The sequence below is a fragment of the Amphiura filiformis genome, chromosome 17 (genome assembly GCF_039555335.1).
Source record: "Amphiura filiformis chromosome 17, Afil_fr2py, whole genome shotgun sequence".
Taxonomy (NCBI): domain Eukaryota; kingdom Metazoa; phylum Echinodermata; class Ophiuroidea; order Amphilepidida; family Amphiuridae; genus Amphiura; species Amphiura filiformis.
Genome location: NC_092644.1, coordinates 32,537,152 through 32,557,567, shown reverse-complemented (window position 1 = coordinate 32,557,567; position 20,416 = coordinate 32,537,152). Strand labels below are relative to the sequence as shown.

The 20,416-nt window shown below is 38.9% G+C and overlaps 2 protein-coding genes across 2 annotated transcripts in view; one reads left to right on the top strand and one right to left on the bottom strand.

The window, feature by feature from the left end:
- LOC140137647 (ATP-binding cassette sub-family C member 9-like) overlaps positions 1-11,302 on the top strand; it is a 28,732-nt gene extending 17,430 nt beyond the window's left edge. Inside the window, exons 14-20 of the mRNA XM_072159381.1 lie at positions 280-407; positions 1,559-1,637; positions 2,034-2,142; positions 6,991-7,094; positions 8,426-8,559; positions 8,772-8,834; positions 10,691-11,302. Of these exons, the coding sequence (XP_072015482.1) occupies positions 280-407; positions 1,559-1,637; positions 2,034-2,142; positions 6,991-7,094; positions 8,426-8,559; positions 8,772-8,834; positions 10,691-10,834 (761 nt within the window). The 3' untranslated portion in view covers positions 10,835-11,302. The remainder of the gene's footprint in view (positions 1-279; positions 408-1,558; positions 1,638-2,033; positions 2,143-6,990; positions 7,095-8,425; positions 8,560-8,771; positions 8,835-10,690) is intronic.
- A 1,882-nt stretch (positions 11,303-13,184) lies between these two features.
- Positions 13,185-19,044, bottom strand: LOC140137649 (kelch repeat and BTB domain-containing protein 2-like). The gene is made up of 5 exons (XM_072159382.1): positions 18,924-19,044; positions 17,022-17,777; positions 15,812-16,069; positions 14,993-15,185; positions 13,185-14,143 (listed from the first exon to the last, which is right to left on the bottom strand). The coding sequence occupies exons 2-5, from the start codon at positions 17,700-17,702 to the stop codon at positions 13,473-13,475; spliced, it is 1,803 nt and encodes a 600-aa protein (XP_072015483.1). The 5' UTR covers positions 17,703-17,777; positions 18,924-19,044; the 3' UTR covers positions 13,185-13,472.
- Positions 19,045-20,416: the final 1,372 nt, after the last annotated feature.

The following is a 20,416-nucleotide window of genomic DNA, read 5'->3' as shown; positions in this document are numbered from 1 at the left end:
CATTACGGCGTGTATATATTGCAACTGTAATAGCCTAGTCTTTGTCAAAGACCTCGTGATCCCAGGGGGGGGGCGAGCGGCGAAGCCGCGAGCTGAGCGCCGAAGGCGCGACAGAGCGGCGAAGCCGCGACAGCGAGCGGCGAAGCCGTGGAATATTATAGGTGGCGCTCCCACTACGGTGCTCCAGGCGGGGTCCAGGCAGAGCCTTGTTGAAAGGCTAGTAATAGCCCATTAAAATATAATGTGGTAGGGCTGTCATCATTATATATTCTTCTACAGGGATTCCTCCACCGGATGAATGGCCAAGACATGGTTCCATAGCGTTTGAGAATGTATCTGTTCAGTATGCTGATGACTTGGGACCTGTGTTACACGATGTCAACTTAACATTCAATCCAAGAGAAAAAGTAGGTTTGCATTGATACAAGAGGAAAGGTATAGTTTGCTTTAAAGCAACTACAGTCCATTATACGGTACAGACTCCTAAATGTCAAACAACTCAGTCCTCATAAATTAAATTCATCTTATCGCTCAAAAGACGCTAGACAACATGACACCGGAACACCGGAAGTAATTGCCTCAGGCAAAGGTCACCGTCTGGAAAGCTGGACTGGATAATGTCATCTGATGTAGCACAATGATTTATAGTGCGCAACAACAACAACAACAACAACAAACAGGTATTTAGGACGCTATTCACAAGGTACCATAGCGTTTACAACAAATAAATGAATTACAAAGTTCTTAAAATAGAAAAGTCTTAAGATTTCCCTTGAAAATTTCTGTAGATCCAGCAGTCCGAAGTTGTCTCGGCAAAGAGTTCCAGGCATTTGCCGCGACCACTTTGAAACTTCGATCACCAACAGTGACCAATTCAGACATCGGTATCACAAGCCGATTTGTGTCCATGGCTGATCGAAGGGGCTGGGATGGAACATAAACAGTGAATTGTTGAGCGATGTAATTAGGAGCCAAGTTGTTAAATGCCTTGTACACATACAAAAGGACTTTGAACAGAATTCTCTGCTCAAAACGCAGCCAGTGCAGTTTATGAAGAAGGGGTTTAGCTTCGACACGACGTCCAACAGTGCGCTACGCACAAGCACAATGCCTAGACGTTGATCCACAAAGCTTAGCACACCTAAACGCTCTTAAAAGCTTGTCGATGACCACTATGGTCCGATATCATTACATAAACCGTTAAAACAACAACACAGGGATTTGCAGCTACGATCTTAGACATCATTCCACAATAATTGACCGGGATCGGCTCCCGACTTTCGTATGGGTTACAATTAGCAGTAACTTCCTTGTCCAGGGGAATTTCAAGCTAACTCAATTTTTACACGCGAGCGTACAAACCAATGCCATGGTTCGAACCCACAACCTCTCGCACCATAGTCGACGCCTTATTAATTGAGCTAACTTGACCGTGCGAGTCAAATATTGCCCTTGTAATTAATTGAGTCATACATTGCCAGCTATTGCCCTTGTATTGACGCATAGTTTGTTTTTCGAAGTTGACAAGATTTTATTTCGTAACGTCTTTGTTCGGCAGATTGGTATTTGTGGACGAACTGGAAGTGGAAAGTCATCCTTAGCGCTTTCATTGTTCCGATGCAATAATGTATGTGAAGGTAGGTGTGAAATATGTTGAGATGTGGGTACAAACGAACCCGGACAGACATGCACACAAACAGGCACCCCCTACACACACCCCTACATATCCCCCTACACACACCCCTACATATCCCCCACAGACACACCCTGAAGCTCCCTGACAACGTGCTACAATGTAGACACATTCTCGCGAACTTCATTCAATTATGTCAGTAGCAGAATCAGTCAGTCCTTCTTGATTCAATTTCACGGGCCAGTTGCCTTTTTATTTGTTTTGGGGTAAAATGGCTCAATATATTGGGTCCACTGAACACAATTTATACACTACCAAATTATTGATTACCATTATTATTTACTAACATAAGACAATGATCAAATTTATTTATAGTAAACGTACTACATCTCTATTGCAGGTACTATTTGGATAGATGGGATAGACATTCGTGAAGTACCATTGACCACACTACGCCAGAGACTTTCTATTATACCACAGGAACCTGTACTGTTCATGGGTTCTATCAGGTCAGTTATGTCTTTGTTGGTTGTATCCGAACATGGGTGGTAAAAATATGAGCTTCGACGACGTCTTCTTTATAGCATTAAAAATGAAATTGTTTAGGCAGTAACATTCTGAAAAGAATATTGAAATTCGTAAGTGCAGTTCTCATCTGTGTTTTACAAAATGGAACCTATTTGGATTAGTCACTTGGACTTGGACTTACTTGGACTTATTGCTTTCCTCCCTCGGATCCTGGGAACCTTGGAGCTAGCAGCCGTTTCACCATGGAAGTCCATATGCCTCTGTTTGTGACCATACTCCTTGCATTGTAGATTGATGTAATCCCGAGTTCTTGGCAGCTGCTTTTTATGTTGTCAAGCCAGCGCTTTGGGGGTCTACCTCTAGGCCTGTGTCCAGGTATTCTACCTTCAAGGGCATATTTAGGGTATCTGTCCTTTGGCATCCGTACGATGTGTCCAAAGTAGAACAGTTGTTTGGCTTTGATTTTGTCTAGTATTGTGACCTGGCTGCTTGTTGCCTCTCTTATTGATGTGTTCCGTAGCCTATCTCTTCTGGAGACTCCCATTATCCACCTTAAACAAGACATCTCGAACACCAACAATCTCTTCTCGTCTCTTTTCTTAAGCGTCCAAGCTTCTGCCCCATATGTTGCTATTGACAAGATTAGCACTTGGTAGAGTTCCATTTTTGTGTTGATACTAATTTCTTTTGACGTCCATATTGTGGTTAACTTCCGCATGCTTCCCATTGCCAGTCCAATCCTCCGTTTGATGTCTTCCGTACTGGTTGAATTCTCTGTGATAACTCCTCCCAGGTAGGTGAAGGTTTGGACTTGCTTCAGTTGGTCACTTTCTATGAAGATGGTTATTGGGTGGCTGACTTTGTTGATGACCTGAACTTCTGTTTTCCCCTTATTTAGAGTGAGGCCAAATTTCTTGCTTTGAGTGTGGACTAGAGTTACAAGTGATTGAAGATCTTCCTCTGAATCTGCCATTAAAACAATGTCATCGGCAAACCGCAGATTGTTGAGGGTTTTGCCTTGGATTTTGATGCCAGTGTCCAGGTCCTGGATTGCTAAACTGATGACTAATTCCAGTAGTATGTTGAATAACTGTGGCGATAGGATGCAACCCTGCCTTACTCCTGTGGCAGTCCTGAACCACTCTGTGATATCTTTGTCCACCCTCACTGCACTTTTCGATGTGCCATACAAAGCCTGTAAGAGTCGAACTATCTTGTCCGGGTAACCTAGGTGCTTCATTGCTGCCCATAGTCCATCTTGCCACACGGTGTCAAAGGCCTTCTGGTAATCTATGTAGCAGAGATACAGCGCCTTGTCTATTTCGGTGTATTTTTCTGTTATTTGTCTTAGTGTAAAAAGCTGGTCAACAGTGCTACGGCCTGGTCTAAACCCTGCTTGTGATTCGGAGAGTATCTCCTCAGTTTGCTTTTTCATCCGGCTGTGAAGTATGCTGCAGAAGACTTTCCCTGCGAGACTTAGTAGGCTTATGCCTCTATAGTTGGCACAGTCTAATTTGTCCTTCTTTTTGAAAATGGGGACAATGATTGCTTTGCCCCAGTCCTCTGGTACACATTCGGATTCCCAGATCCTTCGGCATAATTTATGAATCATGTCTATTCCTGTATCACCAGCAGCTTTTAATTCCTCTGCTGTGATACCATCATATCCAGCTGCTTTCCCTTCCTTAAGGTGTTTCAAGGCTAGTTCCACTTCCTCTCTGAGTATTCCTGGTTCAGGATCACTGGATTGAGTACTGGATAATGTCTGTAGTATGGTTGAGTCAGTTGGACCTGGCATGTTATACAAGTCCGAATAATTTTCTCTCCATCTATCCTTGATTTTTTCCTCGTCAGTGAGAATATTTCCTGCTTTATCTTTTACACTTTTCATCCGGAGAGTTTGTTTCCCTGTTAGGGTTTTGATTGTTTGGTAGACCTGTCTAGTTTTAGAGGCTTGGTGGCAATGATCTACCTCCTTGCACAGATTGTTGATCCAGATGTCCTTACACTGTTTTGACTGTCTTTTGATCTCTCTGTTCAGGAAGTTGTATCTTCTGTTTTTTGAGTTGTCTGTAAGCTTTTGTTGCTTTATCTCTCTCCTTTCGTCACATAATTTGAGTACTTCTGCTGAAATCCAAGGCTTTTGTGGCTTTGGTTTCTTGAGGCCTAGTACGTTTTCAGATGTTTCCTTGAAGCTTTGTTTTATTGAGTCCCATAGGTCCTCCACCTCAAGGTCTGTGTCTGGTACATCTAGAAGTGGTTCAAATCTGCCCCCTATTTGGATCTCAAATGAACTTCTGGTTGTAGAATCCTGAAGTTTTTGAATGTCATATTTACTCTGTTTCAATGGTTTGGGCTTGACTTTAAGTCTAAGCTTGAAGTTGGCGAGTACCAATTGGTGGTCGGAACCTGTGTCAACACTGGGAAAACTTCTGGCCATAGAAATGCTACTTTTCCACCTTTGCTTTATCAGGATGAAATCAATCTTGTTCTTGGTTTTACCATCTGGGGACTCCCACGTCCACTCTCTGCTTTCCTTTTTCTGCTTGAAGCAGGTGTTAGAAATACACAGGTCATTTTGTGCACAAAAGTTTAGCAGCCTTTCTCCTCTTTCATTGGACTCTCCATATCCAAATTTACCAAGTATTCCATTCCATGATTCCCAGTCAGTTCCAACTTTGGAATTAAAATCTCCCATTGTGATCAAGATGTCTTGTGAAGGTGTATTGTCAATAGTCTGTTGCAGCTGATCATAAAATTGATCCGCTTCTTCTTCGGTTGATGAGGAAGTTGGAGCATACGCTTGAATAATTGTCGCTGCACCAATTTGCGTGCGAAGTCTGGCTGATATCAGTCTCTCTGAGATTGGGTTATAACCCATCAGTGATCGTTGAGCTGTCTTGTTGAGGATGATAGCAACTCCTTTTCTGTGGATGGACTCATTTCCTGAGCTCAATATTTGATACCCATCTTTCGTAAACTCCCCTGAGTCGCACCAGTGGGTTTCTGAGATCCCAAGTATTTCCCATTGCAGATGATCTAACTCATGTAAAAGGTGTTCCAAGTTCCCCTCTTGGTGGAGTGTCCTTACATTCCACGTACCTATACCTTTTTTTCGCATTTAATAAGGCTCTATTCCCATCAGGTTTGTCAGCATCAGTCCTTCTAATTGGGGCTCGGGATGGTGTTCGCCCTGCTGTAGGAGGACCATCATTCCTTCCGATTAGGTTTGGGGCTGATGCATCATGATGCTCTGCTTCTTGCAGGCTCTGAGGTCGTGGAGTTAGTCTATTAGTCGGGGCTTTAACCCGAGTGCTATTGGATTTCTTCATGGTTTTCGGTTTCAGTGGTCTTTTACCATGGTAGAGCGAAGGACCTTGACTTCTCTCCCTACAGGTCACTACAGATGTTTAATGTAGATTTCTTGAAACTGTAAGATGTCACTACAGCGAGCAAGCAATACTCTATAACCTTCAGACTGCTCCAACAGCCTTCAGGTCATAGAGTATTGCCCCCAGAGCCCCCGTCTGTTAACTATGCCGCAAGGCAAAGCCGTAACAGGTGATACGCGATTGACTAGCAATCTTCGTGAACGTGGGGGTTGGTAACTACAGAGAGGCGATTAGGAACAGGAGGGCTGATGGTATTGCCTCCTGCGCCTACAACCTTATAGTATAGTAAGAATAGCAAAGCAAGCAAAGGGTAAGTAGCATGCGGGAGGAAGGCAAGGGCATGCAGGGAGAAAGAGGGGTTAGGTAGGGAGAGCACAGCAAAGGTTGGAAGTGCGCGTCATGCAGTCAATTAACACCCTAGTCACTTGAGTGTGAATGAAAAGGGTTTAAATCAAGCTGTTTTCTACTTTTTCCTTTGGCTAATTACACCTAAATGGAATCAGCCAAAATGATTGTGTTTGTTAGGTCAACAGAGCAATTTTGACATAACGTCATCCTCCATCATAGGAACTCCGTGCTAAACGGTCAAAATAGCCAGTGTTTTTTTCACTTTATTACTGTTATTACTAATCATTTTGGGTATTAAAGAACAAAAACAAATTAAAATTTGAAGCAAATCGTACATTATGGCTCTAATAAGAATAGAATAGATTATTTAATGTTTGTCCAAATCTAGTAATTAAAGAAACAATATCAACTAACAATATAGTAAGTGTCGTGTTAAGATGTTGCCTGGCACTTGTAATAGTCTTGTATTCAAAACTCGGGTTTTTTTGGTACAAGAAGATCGTAAGTACTGATAACTTTGCACTCAAACTTAAAAAAGAGTGTAAAATGCAGCACTTACTAGAGTTTTCCTTGCACTGGAACTTAAAACGAGTGTATAGAATGCAAGCCTGGAAGTTGTGAAAGACTTCAAATATCTTGGATTTTGGATTCAGAGCAATTAGCAGGACATCAAAATAAGAAAATCACTGGCATGGATGGAGAGCATGTAATAAGCTCAATAAAATCTGAAAATCCCAATACATATAATTTGTATCATTATACTGATCAGTTTGACTCTCACTTCCGGACATGTTTTTTGTGTGTGATGATTTCACCCCTGTCCACACGTAGGCCAAATAGGTCCCACCAGGCCCGTACGCAGGATTTTTTTTTTTTTTTTTGGGGGGGGTTTGATTTGAAAAAGGGGACTTTTTTTCCAAGGGGGGGGATTTTGTGAAAAGTGGACTTTCTTCCCCAAATTTGGACCTTTTTTGACCAAAAAAGCATAAAAAACCTGAACTTAATGTTACGGAACTCACTGCGGTTCTTAGCTTTGTAGCTTCAAAATTGCTTTGGTTTAATTTTTAAATTTGATGTGTACTTTTACAGAACGAATCTTAATCCTGAAGGAAACAGCTCAGACCAAGAATTGTGGCATGCGTTAGATATTGTACAACTTACTGACAAAGTTTTGGAATTAGACGGCGCACTTGGTAAGTATCATGCATTATGCCCCGTTATTACTCCCTAATATCTGTTTAATATTTGGAATGACGTCACATGTCACGCCATACTAACAAAAGCTAAAATTAATTAAATTTTCTAGGTCTAGAGTATCTATGGTTAAAATAAGTATATAAAGTTGACAAAATAATGTTTGACAAACTGCCATATTTATTCATTTTTTTAAAATGGTTTTGAGGATAAACTCAAATAACTTAGCTTGAATTGAATCATATCATGAATATAATGGAATATATTGGCTTTGTCGGGTCACTTGTCAACTTCCAAAGAAAAACCTGTAGGCGATAATTAATATACCCGAACTGTCATACTGATGTTAAGTTTTTTGTAAATTGTTACCATGGTTATTTAACAATAGCCTACTTAAAACGATGTTTAAAAGAATCAACAACCCTGTTTAACGGGTGAGCTGAACATAACAGCACGGTTTTGTTGATAAATTGAACAGGTTGTTCAAAACCTATTTCTATATTTTAAGCAGCTAATTGTTAAGTTTACCAGCTAAACAAGGTTGTGTAAACTTTTGAACAGCGTTTTAACAGTGTTCTACAATGTGGCGTTTTCGACCTGCATAATTTATATCGTGATAAGGTTCTTTTCTTACGGCATGAGACTGGTATTTGGAGATACACGCCGCTGCGTAAAGGTGTGGTAGTTGATGCGCTCCCTCGTCTCTAATGGGGCATGGGCACCTCAGTATGCCAATGCCTCTCCTAATGTTCTAATAGACGAATCCAATTTCACGCATTCCTACACCTCAATGGCAGCCATAGTTGGGTCCCCCTTACGTCTATCCCACCTGAAATGAAATGATGTGGCCTTGACAGGGATATTAAACTGCATTCTATCACCCATGTTACACGTAGACAAAAGAATGATGAAAGTTTACAACACAGTGCAATTCACCATCGATTTTTAAGCGGATTTAATCCACCCAATTGAGTAGTAAGAACACCAGTTTGGTGCAGACGGGACCCAGTAATGGCCGACTGAATTCTGACCATCACTTGGCTCGATGGATTCGTCTATACCCTTATGCCTTCTTCGAGGCAGTAAAGTAAAATCACATTTTGAGATTTTCTCTTAAACTGCTCATTTTTGAAGGAATATGTTTATGGAGATATAATAAAAAACAATATCTAAATACTACCTCGCGAGGAAGGCATACACACTATAGGAGATTTGGTTTCCTTAGCAACATTAACAAAATAATTAAAATGTAAACAAGGCGGTAAATAAAACAAGAAAAACGTCAATATAATTTCATTGGGACATATGTTTTTCTAATTACACATTACAGATGCCATTGTTTTAGATGGTGGTGACAATTTTAGTGTGGGACAGCAACAATTGTTATGTTTAGCCAGGGCATATCTACGCAGGTCACGGGTACTCATCATGGACGAAGCCACAGCATCAGTTGATAAAGAAACGGTAAAGTTTACATATTATGTGCCAGCAGGCTACTAATACCGTACGGTAGCATAATGTAAAATATATCAGGTACTGAGATTATAGCAATTAATTGTATATATTGCCAATGGCTCCCCATCCACGAATAACAACACCCATCCCATGTGTCATATTTCTCATGTTTATGTACATGTGATTAAAAACAATTATATTAAAACACTTTCACATTTCAGGGTAAAGTACTACAAGATTTATTGAGGTCTGCTTTTGGTGATCGAACCGTCTTGTCAATTGCGGTAAGCTTTTGATTATTTTTATATGCAAACACATACACACACCCTCTCATGAACACCGCATACGGACAAATCTAAGATTATTAAAAACCGTCCCTATATCCTATGATTGAAGTGTATTGCGACCAAGGCAAAGACAGCTTTCCATTTATACAGGGACTGCCTTTTGAGAGGAGTGAGAGCAATCACTCCTCTACAGCTCTTCTTAAGTTGCATTTGCAAGAGTGATTGATAGCTCCTCTAGATGACTCGTTATTAATGCTTTATGCTTTAATGTCCACAGGTGCAAACAGCTGTTCTAAAGCTCTTCTTGAAGAGACCCGAAGAGCATTCTACAGCTCTTTTCTAATTTTCAAAAGGCAGTCCCTGCATTATTAACATGATTAAAATAAAATCGCCAAGGGCACTAACATCTTCTTCTTTAGTCATGTTGGTTAGAAGGGATGGTTTATAATCATCTGTAATTCGTCACTATGCGGTGCAGTGATATGATCACAATGACATATTATATTATATTATATTATTATAATATAAAAACTAGTACATACAATTACACATAATTGTTTTGGACCCATACATGTATTAAATTTTGTAGTACTATTCCCTACTGCAACCTAATCTTCAGCACAGAAATACAAGATTTCAACAAACGTTTTGCATTGATATTGTTGCGTTAATATGACTATATTTAAACTTAAATACGCTCAAATATGATACAAAACTAATATTTCACAAAAATAGAAATAGGTTATATGTCATCATCTTACATTTTGGTTGTATATTCAGTTAGACATAACATTCACAAAAGGTTACAGGTATTATTTTCTTTCTATTCTGAAAAAATATGTGACATATGGTGTCTATTTTTTGTATATCCTTGCCATTCTATGCTTCCCCATAAAACTGAGGTATATAAACTATTATGAATGTTGGCTCTGGTGGACCAATATGGGCAAAAAATATAAAATATGACGGCGGTTAGTATCTGGGTGAGCCTTATGTACCACCGGGTGGGAAGGGCGAACTACACCCTTAGCTGCGCCATTGGTTGCTTACATTATGATTGCTCATCGGTACAATATGTGAATGTTACAAAACGATGATTTAACCGAATCTCTTGTTCGTACTAGCAAATTGGATATTGAAACTCCATTTGTAGGAAACTCAACTATGGGAGTCTCCGGCCGTGCAGCCTTATGATGTTTTGTGTTGACAAACCAAAAAATCTTTTATCACATTACCGTATACGGAATAAATTGCAAATTTAAGACGATAAAAGATACATTTTATCTTCCTGTTTTAGGTTACATGAATATACAAATGGATCATGAGTTGTTTTTTTGCAAAATCATATTCAATATGATTTTCAATAATTAAAACTATATGTATACTCACAGAGATAATTTTAATTAACAAATTAATCAATAGGTTTTGATGAGTCCTCTTGTGAACAATACACAACTAGTTCTTCCCAAACATTTCTTAAAACAATATAGATTTAACCTGTTTACAAATCATGGTTTATTGCATGAACGCCATATATATATATATATAGCTGCCCTAAAGACATTTGACAATTTCTGCATTTTAACTTGTACACATCTATATAAAAAAAAGATACATGGCAACTATTGCAGACGGGACCTTCTCGCAAAGTTGAGTATCAAAGAGTTATACATGCAGAACAACTATAATAAATATTTTACTTTATATTCGTTAGAACTTTGTATCTTTGAAATTATAATATGAATGACCATGGTATTCTGAATACACACCTTTTTGCTGAATAATCCATTGTAATATTATAGATAATGATTAATTACAATCATATCCGTTTTATTTCTTTGTTTTACCCATAGCATCGAGTAAACACTATTATGGATTCAAATAACATTGTTGTCATGGATGGAGGCAAAGTAGTTGAATTCGACACCCCAAAGAATCTCATTGCTAAAGAACACGGTTTCTTCTCGTCAATTTACAAAAGCGCTTGTGATATTTAGTTATTGCATCCTATACACAATCAACATTTTACTTCGTGGAACAATTCTATATAACGCCGTTTTAAGATAAACGAAGGAATGATATGAAAGAGTTATATTATATATTATAACATTTGCTGAGGAGGACGCCCTCACTGAATTTTTTAATTCATTTTTTACACGATTAAATTGTACTTTATTAAACCAATATAGCCTGCAAAAATCAAGACTCTAGGTGCTGTAGTTTTGTCAAAATCAGAGATTTTGAATAAAAGGCTGATTCAGCCCTTTATTATTACGATGGAATTGATAGTCGAACGCATACACGATGTTCATAACACACAGTACTACGCGGCGTGCGCGACGGTGATATACACAACAAAGGTCGTACCACAACATGACCGAAGGAGTGGTACGTATTGGCGACATGTGCGCTGGTAGTAAATTCCAATTTTCTTTGCTTTGAAGTAGTTGTTCGGCTCAAAAATAAAAGGGATATATCTGACAGTAAAAGCTAACATTTTATGGCAAAGAAATGCTAATCTATTTTGTTTGAAAATGTTATAATATTGCTTTAACTGTAAATGATGTACACTTTTATATATATTATTTAATAATTTATTAAATATATTTTATACACTGCAACATGAATATAGCATATAAAACCATATGTTGCCTCTCAAACATCAGACATTTTGCAAAAAAGCTACGTGCTGTGCTTTTAAGTGTGGGCGGGTGAAGTATTTGTTTAATCAACATTTTCTTGCTGTTTTGCCGCAGCGCAGCAACTTTTGTTTTCAATAACTTAAAGGAGAATTTCGTGATCCTAGCGTCCTCTTTTTTTATGACATTTTTCAGTAGACATTCACGAAAAAAGCTTATTTCCAAAATGTGAGTTGATTCCGATTTTGCGAGTTATGCATGATTATGTGTATTACACTGCTCCATAGGCCAGTGTTGTAATTTCGTTCTGGTATACCAGAACGAAATTCAAATTTGACGATATTTTTGCTAAACGAATTAATCTGCAAGAAATGTTTGGTACATAAACATGTAGCCAGAGGTTTCCAGGTCCCCGCAGCACCTAACTGGTGTTGTAACTGCCCAATTGGGTGGATTAAAGCCGCTTAAAATTCGATATTAGATTCTTTTGTGTTGTAAACTGTCATCATTCTTTTGTCTACGTGTAACACGAGTGATAGAATGCAGTTTAAAATACCCTTCAAGGCCGCATCATTTCACATTTGGCATAAATACAGAATACCCACCTCACCTCCCAACACAGCGTTAGGGTTAGGGTTAGGCACCCTGAGCAGGGTATTCTGTAGTTACTCCTCACATTTTAGGTGAGATAGCTGGGTCCCCGTCGCGGCTATGGCTGCCATTGAGGTGTAGGAATGCGTGAAATTCGTCTATAGGGATGGCTTTCACATTATATGCGCGCCCGGGTTTGAGAGACAACCCTTCTTTGTTTTGCTTAATACTGTGAAAACAAGTTAATGATTGTGTTGCATATTAATAGTCATAATTTACATGAATGTAAATATAAAAATATATCATGTTAAATATACAATCATATAAATCAGCCAGCTGAGGAGACTCGATCCGTATAAGTAATAGAGATAGATGCCGTTGGTGGCGTCTGGACAGATGAAGGGGGCTATATCCGGCTACTGTAGACCCGTGACGTCACGCACACGTCACGGGTCTATTAGATCTGTCGATTAAATGCACTTTTTTGGCCCAGATCTATGCTGTTTCGTATATTTGTCAGCGTTTCCAACCCGTTTGAAACCATCCTAAGGCATTCCATGCGCTGCAATGTCAAAATTGTGGCTAAATCATAGATATCTCTGAGCATTACCAAGTCTGAGCATATGAAAGCAATTCAGGTGTTCCTTCAAAGCTTTCGTCGTGTGCTGCCACCTAGCGGTGGTTCCGGGAACGTGGCGTCCAGCGAGCAAAATGTTTTAAACGGGTCATATTTTGGTTTTGGGTTTGCCAAAAAACTTTTTCGTTTCTTTAAATGTCGGTTTTATAAAGGTCATGAAAATGTTTTGTATTCAAACACACTCAACAGTATTTTAAAGCTGTTGTCAAAATGTTATTATCAACACTTAAATAACATGTTAGAATATTTTGTTTAAGTTTTCAAAAAAAAAAAAGTTTTTGAATGCTATATAAAACGCTTTATTTCCTTTACAACCCGACATTTAAACGCAACTTTTCTAACCTTTTGCGAATGGTTTCGTAAACGTTGTGTCTGCTGGGTATTTAAGTTTTATTAACAAGTTAAGAGAATAAACAAAAAACATTTGCAAAAATAACAAGTCTTAATCGAAGTAGATTTTGTTGCATGTTTGTGAGTGAAGAAAAAAATATATTGGCACACTTTGACGGTAATGTTGGAACTCTTAATTTGTTGCACTATACTGATGTTGTCCAGTATATAACTATGTTGATAAAATACAAACATTTTCCTTCAATGAATTTGGGAGACTAGAGAGCACATGCAGTGTCAAAAGTGTATTCATCAACATTGAATTGAGGAGAGGTGTAGCGATTTACATTTAGTTTGCCAGAGTGTGTTATTTTCCTTAATTGTAGGATCAGATAACCGTGAAAACAACAAACAAAACAAAGACAACTAACTGAACTACTATGCTAAACTGGAGCCAAGTTTTCGCTTATCAAAAGTGAATGTCACTGAAGATTTTACCAGATCTTTCCATTCCAACTTCAGATCCACCTCATTGCCTAATATGATGGATGGATTATCGCTCTCCAGATTGAAAATGACGCTACGGACGACAACTCTAGTGTTCGACTGACTCGGACACCGTCTCTTACACACATAGTAACAACTCCGATTATGCACAATGAACTGTGGTTGTTGATCACATTCACCGTGTGTAGAGGTCGTCTCAAGAACCACAGTCCATGCATTGGTGTTAGGATTGTATACCTGTGTGCAAGATTTACATTCACTGATGCTCGAACCTATGGCTAAGATGTACCCATTGTACACGCATGCGGAGAGATAAAACCAATCTTTCCGAATCAAAGGACTTACTTCCTCCCACGTTTGGCTGGTTAGATTAAAGCGTTCGACATCGTTGCTTAGAATGGAATCCAATCGCATGCCACCGATAGCGTAGATATAGCCATCTAATTCAACTAATGCTGGGTGAAAGTGATCATGTAACATCTCAGGTCGTCGGATCCATTCATTGGGTTCTGACTGATATTCGAAGAAATCTTTCTTGGGAAAGTAGAAAGTAGTACCGCCTGCTTGAACAACTTTGATTCCACCAGCTACATAAAGTGTGCCTGAAAAGGATATAAACATTGAAAGTGCGATTTATAAGATCACAGAAACTAATACTATAGCCTAATATATACATTTTATTTGAATTGTTTGAGTTTGAGTTGTGAATCGCTTGTGAAGTCTGCACAATCTGTCCTTGTATATCAGTATAATATTTAGGCAAAAAATGGTCAAAATTCACACCTTTTTTGCTATTTTTTATTATTAGCAAAGCGCGGGCTCGATTTTGATTATTGCGATAGAAACAATCTTTCAAATAGGTCGGTTTACTTTTTATGCGTTATCAAATAGTTCTTCGGAATGAATACGTGTAAAGAATTCGCCATTTTTAAAGCAATAAATAACAACCATATACACTGCAAAAATTGTGTCTAGCATGGAGACATGTCTTCAGAAGACATGTCTCAATTTAGCGTCTTTGTGCAAGTCACATATCATAACCACATATCTTGTGGTTAGTCATGACTTTATGCATATGAGTCATGTCTAGTTTAGAGACATAGGAAATTGCGATAAGACACGACTCGAAGCATTAGTGACTTGTTAGAAGTCACTTATTCAATAATGTGTCTTTAATTAGGACATGAAGTAAGACATGTCCCATTCTGATCCTATAATTAAGACATGACTTAAGGCTAGCTACATACTCTGTTGATGTCTTGTAGCTAGTCATATCTTGGATAAGGACATAGCTCAAAGTCCTGTCTTTCCACAAGCCATGTCTCCATGCAAGACATGACTTGCATAAGGACATGGCTAAAAAGTGGCTTCAAAGTCGCGTCTTAAAATAGTGTCCTCAGGTAAGACACAATTTTTGCAGTGTAGAGTATAAACTGGGCTTTACTTCCTACCTTGTTCAGTTACCAGCATTCGCTGACCGTTAGATGAATAGATATATGCGGTCTCCTCATAATTTGGTATCTGTGCAAATTTGTTTAGTTTGTAACATTGTGAAGGCTGTGATGGATGGCAATACATAAACGACGTTTGGTCCTGATCGTCAAATCCCAGATATGCCGAGTCTAATTCACTCCAAAGAGTGGCCTGAAAATAATAATTATAATAGTAATGCAAAAGATAAACAGTAAGCATGGTAAGTGGTCTGAAAATAATAATAACAATTTTTAATATAAAAATAATATTAACAACAACTACAACAGCAACAAGAACAACTTAAATTCAACTGTGCAGAGATAATGGAGGGGGAGGGGGACAACGGACTCCCAAGCTTCTGCAAGCTCCTTGTACATAGTGCACCCTCGGTTTCCTGGTAGACATAATATTCGTTTTGTTCGGATTTTTTGTTTCGTCACTCCTCACTTTCTGCACCAGCACCGGCTATGATGTCACTTCACAATCATCCAAGTATAACTTCCAGATTAGCTTTTAGGATTAAGCTACCAAGTACCAAGTCACACCAAGCGAATTTTAAAAGCTATACACGCGCGCGGTCTTCGGAAACATTCACCATCTTTTTTTATTTGACCTTAGTTAACCATGTTAACGGTCGTTTCTGTCAGTGGAAAATATACAACAGTACAAAAATCATTGGTGTTTTCAAATAATGAAATACGCCTTGTACATTGTTTTTCTGTTGCTATTATTATAGCCTGTAGCAATCAGTCTAACGGGACCATAATGTTTTGTGTGGGAGTGCATGCTATACTTACTGTAATAGTATTTCTTGTGGCAAACATGTCAGGATGGCTCTGAATCAATGGCACCGAGACACTGTCCTTAGCATGTAGTTTGACAAGCTCTTCCACCAATTCCTTGCACTCTGGGATGGCCAGTACCTCATCACCAAGCATCGGCATCAGCCTGTTGTCTGGTATCCACCCAAGACGGATCTTCTTCAAGAGATCAGCTGCGTAACATTGTCGCTCAACCCAGTTGTACTTCAGCCAGTTCAAGGTCGCTTGTAAAATCTTGATAAGGAAACAAATACCAGAATTTATTAGAGAAGTGAATATTTTAGAAATAATTTGATGATTAAGATAATTGGGATATAGACATGTAATTTTACATTAATTTTATAATTAAGTATCGCGCATCTGTTTGCAGTATATTCAATTAATATTGTAGTAGGGCACAGCTGCTTTGTTATATGAAATTGATGATCAGACATGCATTGATTGGCTTATAATAAAAGCTCAGCTGTGAGTAATGATATTGAGCATGTTGAGGGAATGTTAAGGGGGTACTACACCCCTGTGAAAAATTTGTGACTATTTTTGCATTTTTCTCAAAAATAATAACACACTGGTAACAAAAGTTATGTATATTATTGGGGCAAGGAATCCAATTACTACACTGAATTTTCAGTGACTCAAGATAAGCGGTTCAGTATAATATGATAGGAAATGAGGTACATCTTAGCGGTACCTTATTTCTTATCATAAGTAACGAACCGCTTATCTTGGGTCACTGAAATTCCAGTGTAGTAATTGGATTCCTTGCCCCTATAATATACCTAACTTTGTTACCACTGTGTTATTAGTTTTGAAAATGCAAAAATAGACACAATTTATCGAGGGGTGTAGTACCCCTTAATCGGCAACAGATGCATTGCATGCATGTACAATAACAAATATGTGTTCAAGGATATCATCAACGCAACGCTATACATACAGACAAATAGATGCAAAAATAAACAACATAATGTAAACATAGAACTATAGCATCTAATTTATACGATTGCTGTATTGTTTTATACATGTTTATGCAAATTTGTTTTATTTTTGTATCATATAGCCAAGGATTGTGTAAAAATGTTCTCAGTGTACAATGGTGTAACGGGTCCAAGGTGAAAACGTACGGTGAAAGATAGTTAACAACCCCCCCCCCCACCCCAAAAAAAAAACCACCCCAAAACCTTACCTTCTCTTCTTTACAACCATTAGTCTCTATCTCTCCAAAAATATCGTCATCATCTTCATCATCACTTGCATCATGTTCTATCTCTTCAGCACTCAAACAGTTCATCAGGAACTCCTTGGTACCTTGCTCGAGAAAGCACATAGTCTCGGCAAAACTGTTAAAGTTATGCAACAAACGCAACGAAAAGGCTTCCTTAAGATCTTTCAGACCTTCGTGTCCTTCCGCTAATTCCAACATCTTAAAGGTATCCTCCAGGTTGATGAATTGTTGCTTTTGGACGAGGTACTTCGCACATAACTGAACAGCTTCTGTGAATCCGGTATGACAAGCCATTCTGAAGATATCACAAACGGTGTTTTGGGACAGTTTAAGAACCCCAAGATACGCAAAATCCAGGAGCTTAGTAAAAGTCTCCGCATGACCTTGTACGACAACCTCCGAGTCTGAGTGTCCATTAGAGGCGAATACCTTCATGAAGAAGTTGCTGCTGGCGCTCAAAACAGCTTTATGAACAGGGAATCGCTGCTTATTCACTATAATGGTGACATCGCAAAATACACCTTCTTGTCTGAGTTGGTTAAGACCTGATGCGAGGTGTAGTGCGTGAGATGTGTCGCCAACACACTCAATGAAATCTGGATCTGAAGACCAATCAGTGTTGTCTAGACTCTGGTTATCCATGGTGCTGGTGTACAAGGTTGTATCGGTGTATTTCTTTATACACTTCACTTTCAGTTTGATTGAATATTTGCTTACCTACATAATAAACCAAAACAATAAAAAACATGTAAAGTTATGTTATCCGATAAAACGTTTCCCACTTGCTATACTGCTAGACGATCCGGGCATGGGAAAGTTAACCTTAGTAACAACGCAAACTTGTTTGTTTTATATTTTTGGGTTTTGTGGGTAGGCTATATACGGTACATACTTCAAAGTCGAGATATTTTCTTTCCGCAAGAGTGAGTACCCATGTATCCATGAACAATTATTGTATACATTTAAGATGAATTGGCTAAAAATAGAATTCATTGAAACAATTCACGTGACCATGACTCTTTGTCTTTGTGATTATATACACGTATATGATTATGCTTCAAATCCCACAGACATATATATTCATGGGAAATATAAGTTGACTAAATCCCGGGACAAACTGCAGATTCTCCCATTTATATGATTCAGCTAATCTTAAATACGTCACGCGCACTTTTTTGCCTCAATTATGCATTATTACATGTAACATCATGAAACCACTTCAAGGATGTTCCTGGTATAATGCCTACAGAGTTTCCAGTGTAATGGATCATTTAAGGGGTTATGCGCACTTTTACATTTTAGCACCGTTTTATATCACTTTTAGTTATTTTTCAGTCAAAGCATAGGCTTCTTGTCACATTTATGCATGCAGAATATCATGATATAGCATATACGATTAATTTTTGTCTTCGCTTAGTTAGTTATTAACGTTAATGCAACTTACACATATAATAAAAGCAGGCATAAAAGAACTGAAATATGTAACTTATAGTATGACCTGTCAGAACTGGGTTACTATGTTATTGTTTGTTTTGTTACGTTTTGTAATATTTGTTTTGTATTCAACACAGCCTGCAGCCTTGACCACGTATTAACAAATACCATTGGATATTGCTATCTACGCATGATCTTACTTAGACTATACAGGCAACATAATCACATAGATATAATCTTATATTATATAGTTGTCAGCATTGCTGACACAGCATTTAAACATTTAAAAGATCACAATATTTCAAAGACAAATTTTCGAAGACAAATCGGTTTTTTTCCCATTGTAAAATAAATGTTTCAATATAAAATTTGCAAAACTATATATATATATATATATATATATATCAGCTGATTTATACAACTACTTACCTCACCAATGACACTGCAACCTGCTTGAATGAGTTTCAGTATACCATCTGCAGTAAGCAGTGTAACTCCCGCCAGTAAGCAACACACTGGTGTATCAACGAGCTCTAAGATATTTACAACATGTAGCTTTCACTGACAATCTACCATGATTCAAATATCTCGTTTGAATCACATAGGCCTATCACACATTCAATATCGGTCACGTTCAGAATCTCCTCACGTTTTTCACGTCGTATCTCAAAGCCTTGGCTGTACTGTCAATGTTCTACACGTGCGAGTGCCGGTATAGTATTATTTGTAAATAGTATTAGGGACCGTTCAATATTTACGCGGGGGGGGAGGGTGAGGAAAATCCGAAACTGACGTTGGGTCCGAGCAGGGCTGGGGCCCCGGGCCGTACTGATACCGGGGCCATCCGAAGTTCCGAACCAGGGGAGGGGTACAATTTCAAATTGTCCCGCTGACAGGCCTGAAATATTGTGGTGTGGTGACACAGCAGTGGTGCGTGTCGCGTCGGGGTGGCAACCGGGCATCATGGTAGCCCCCCTTGAAATTTTACCCGGCTGGGGGGGCGTCCCCAACTCAATGAAGTTTCTATACCGCGCCGGCACCGGACTGATAACAAAAGTGAAGCCGTGGCCCGCCCCACCGTGCGCACTACGAGGGAGGGGTCGGATATCCGGGTGTGTAAAGTTCAGCGCCTGCCAAAATTGCTTGCTCCCCCCAGCTCGGCCTGCCAAAAATTGCTTGCCCCTCCCCCTCTCGGCCTGCCGAAATATCTTTGCCCCCTGACTTGACATGCCAATTGTTTGGGTTCCCAATTTGCAAATTGTATGAGTAGTCTAGATATTTGCATAGCCGGCTTATTTGAATGTTCCCCCCCCCCGTGTTTTCCAAAGCCTTATTAAAGCGTGTTATTTAAAAGGTGCCCTGTAATTGTTTAGTCAAAAATTGCTTGCCCCCTCTCAGCCTTCCAAATATAGCTTGCTTCCTCGGCCTGCCAAATAACTTTGCCCCCCCTCCATTTCAATTTTACCTTCCCACGATCATAATTATTGCACATCCCCTAAATTTTAAATGGAGAAAATCGGCCAACATGGGGAATCCGAAAATTGTGAGCGGACGCGGGGGAACACACAATTTTGTGTCGATTAAAAAAAGTCTCCCATTCCCCATTGGCGTATATATTGAACGGTCCCTTATCCTTATATAAAAAGGACCCGGATTGAGGAAACTGGCGTACGTGACGTACGTGCATCCGAAATACCCATATATAGTGAATGGTATATGCTTGAAACATGGTTTAAGTTCTGCTATTCACATGCCTTTAATAAAATAAGCATGTTTTGATATTAATGTTGATACAAATTTAAAAATAATATTGTTATGTAAGCCAGCACACCTGTAAAGACCTTTTTTTGCGAGGTCCTCTTAAAAGCTCTTAAATTTTAAAAAAGAGATGAGAAAATATATTTCAACCTTCAACTCAAGTT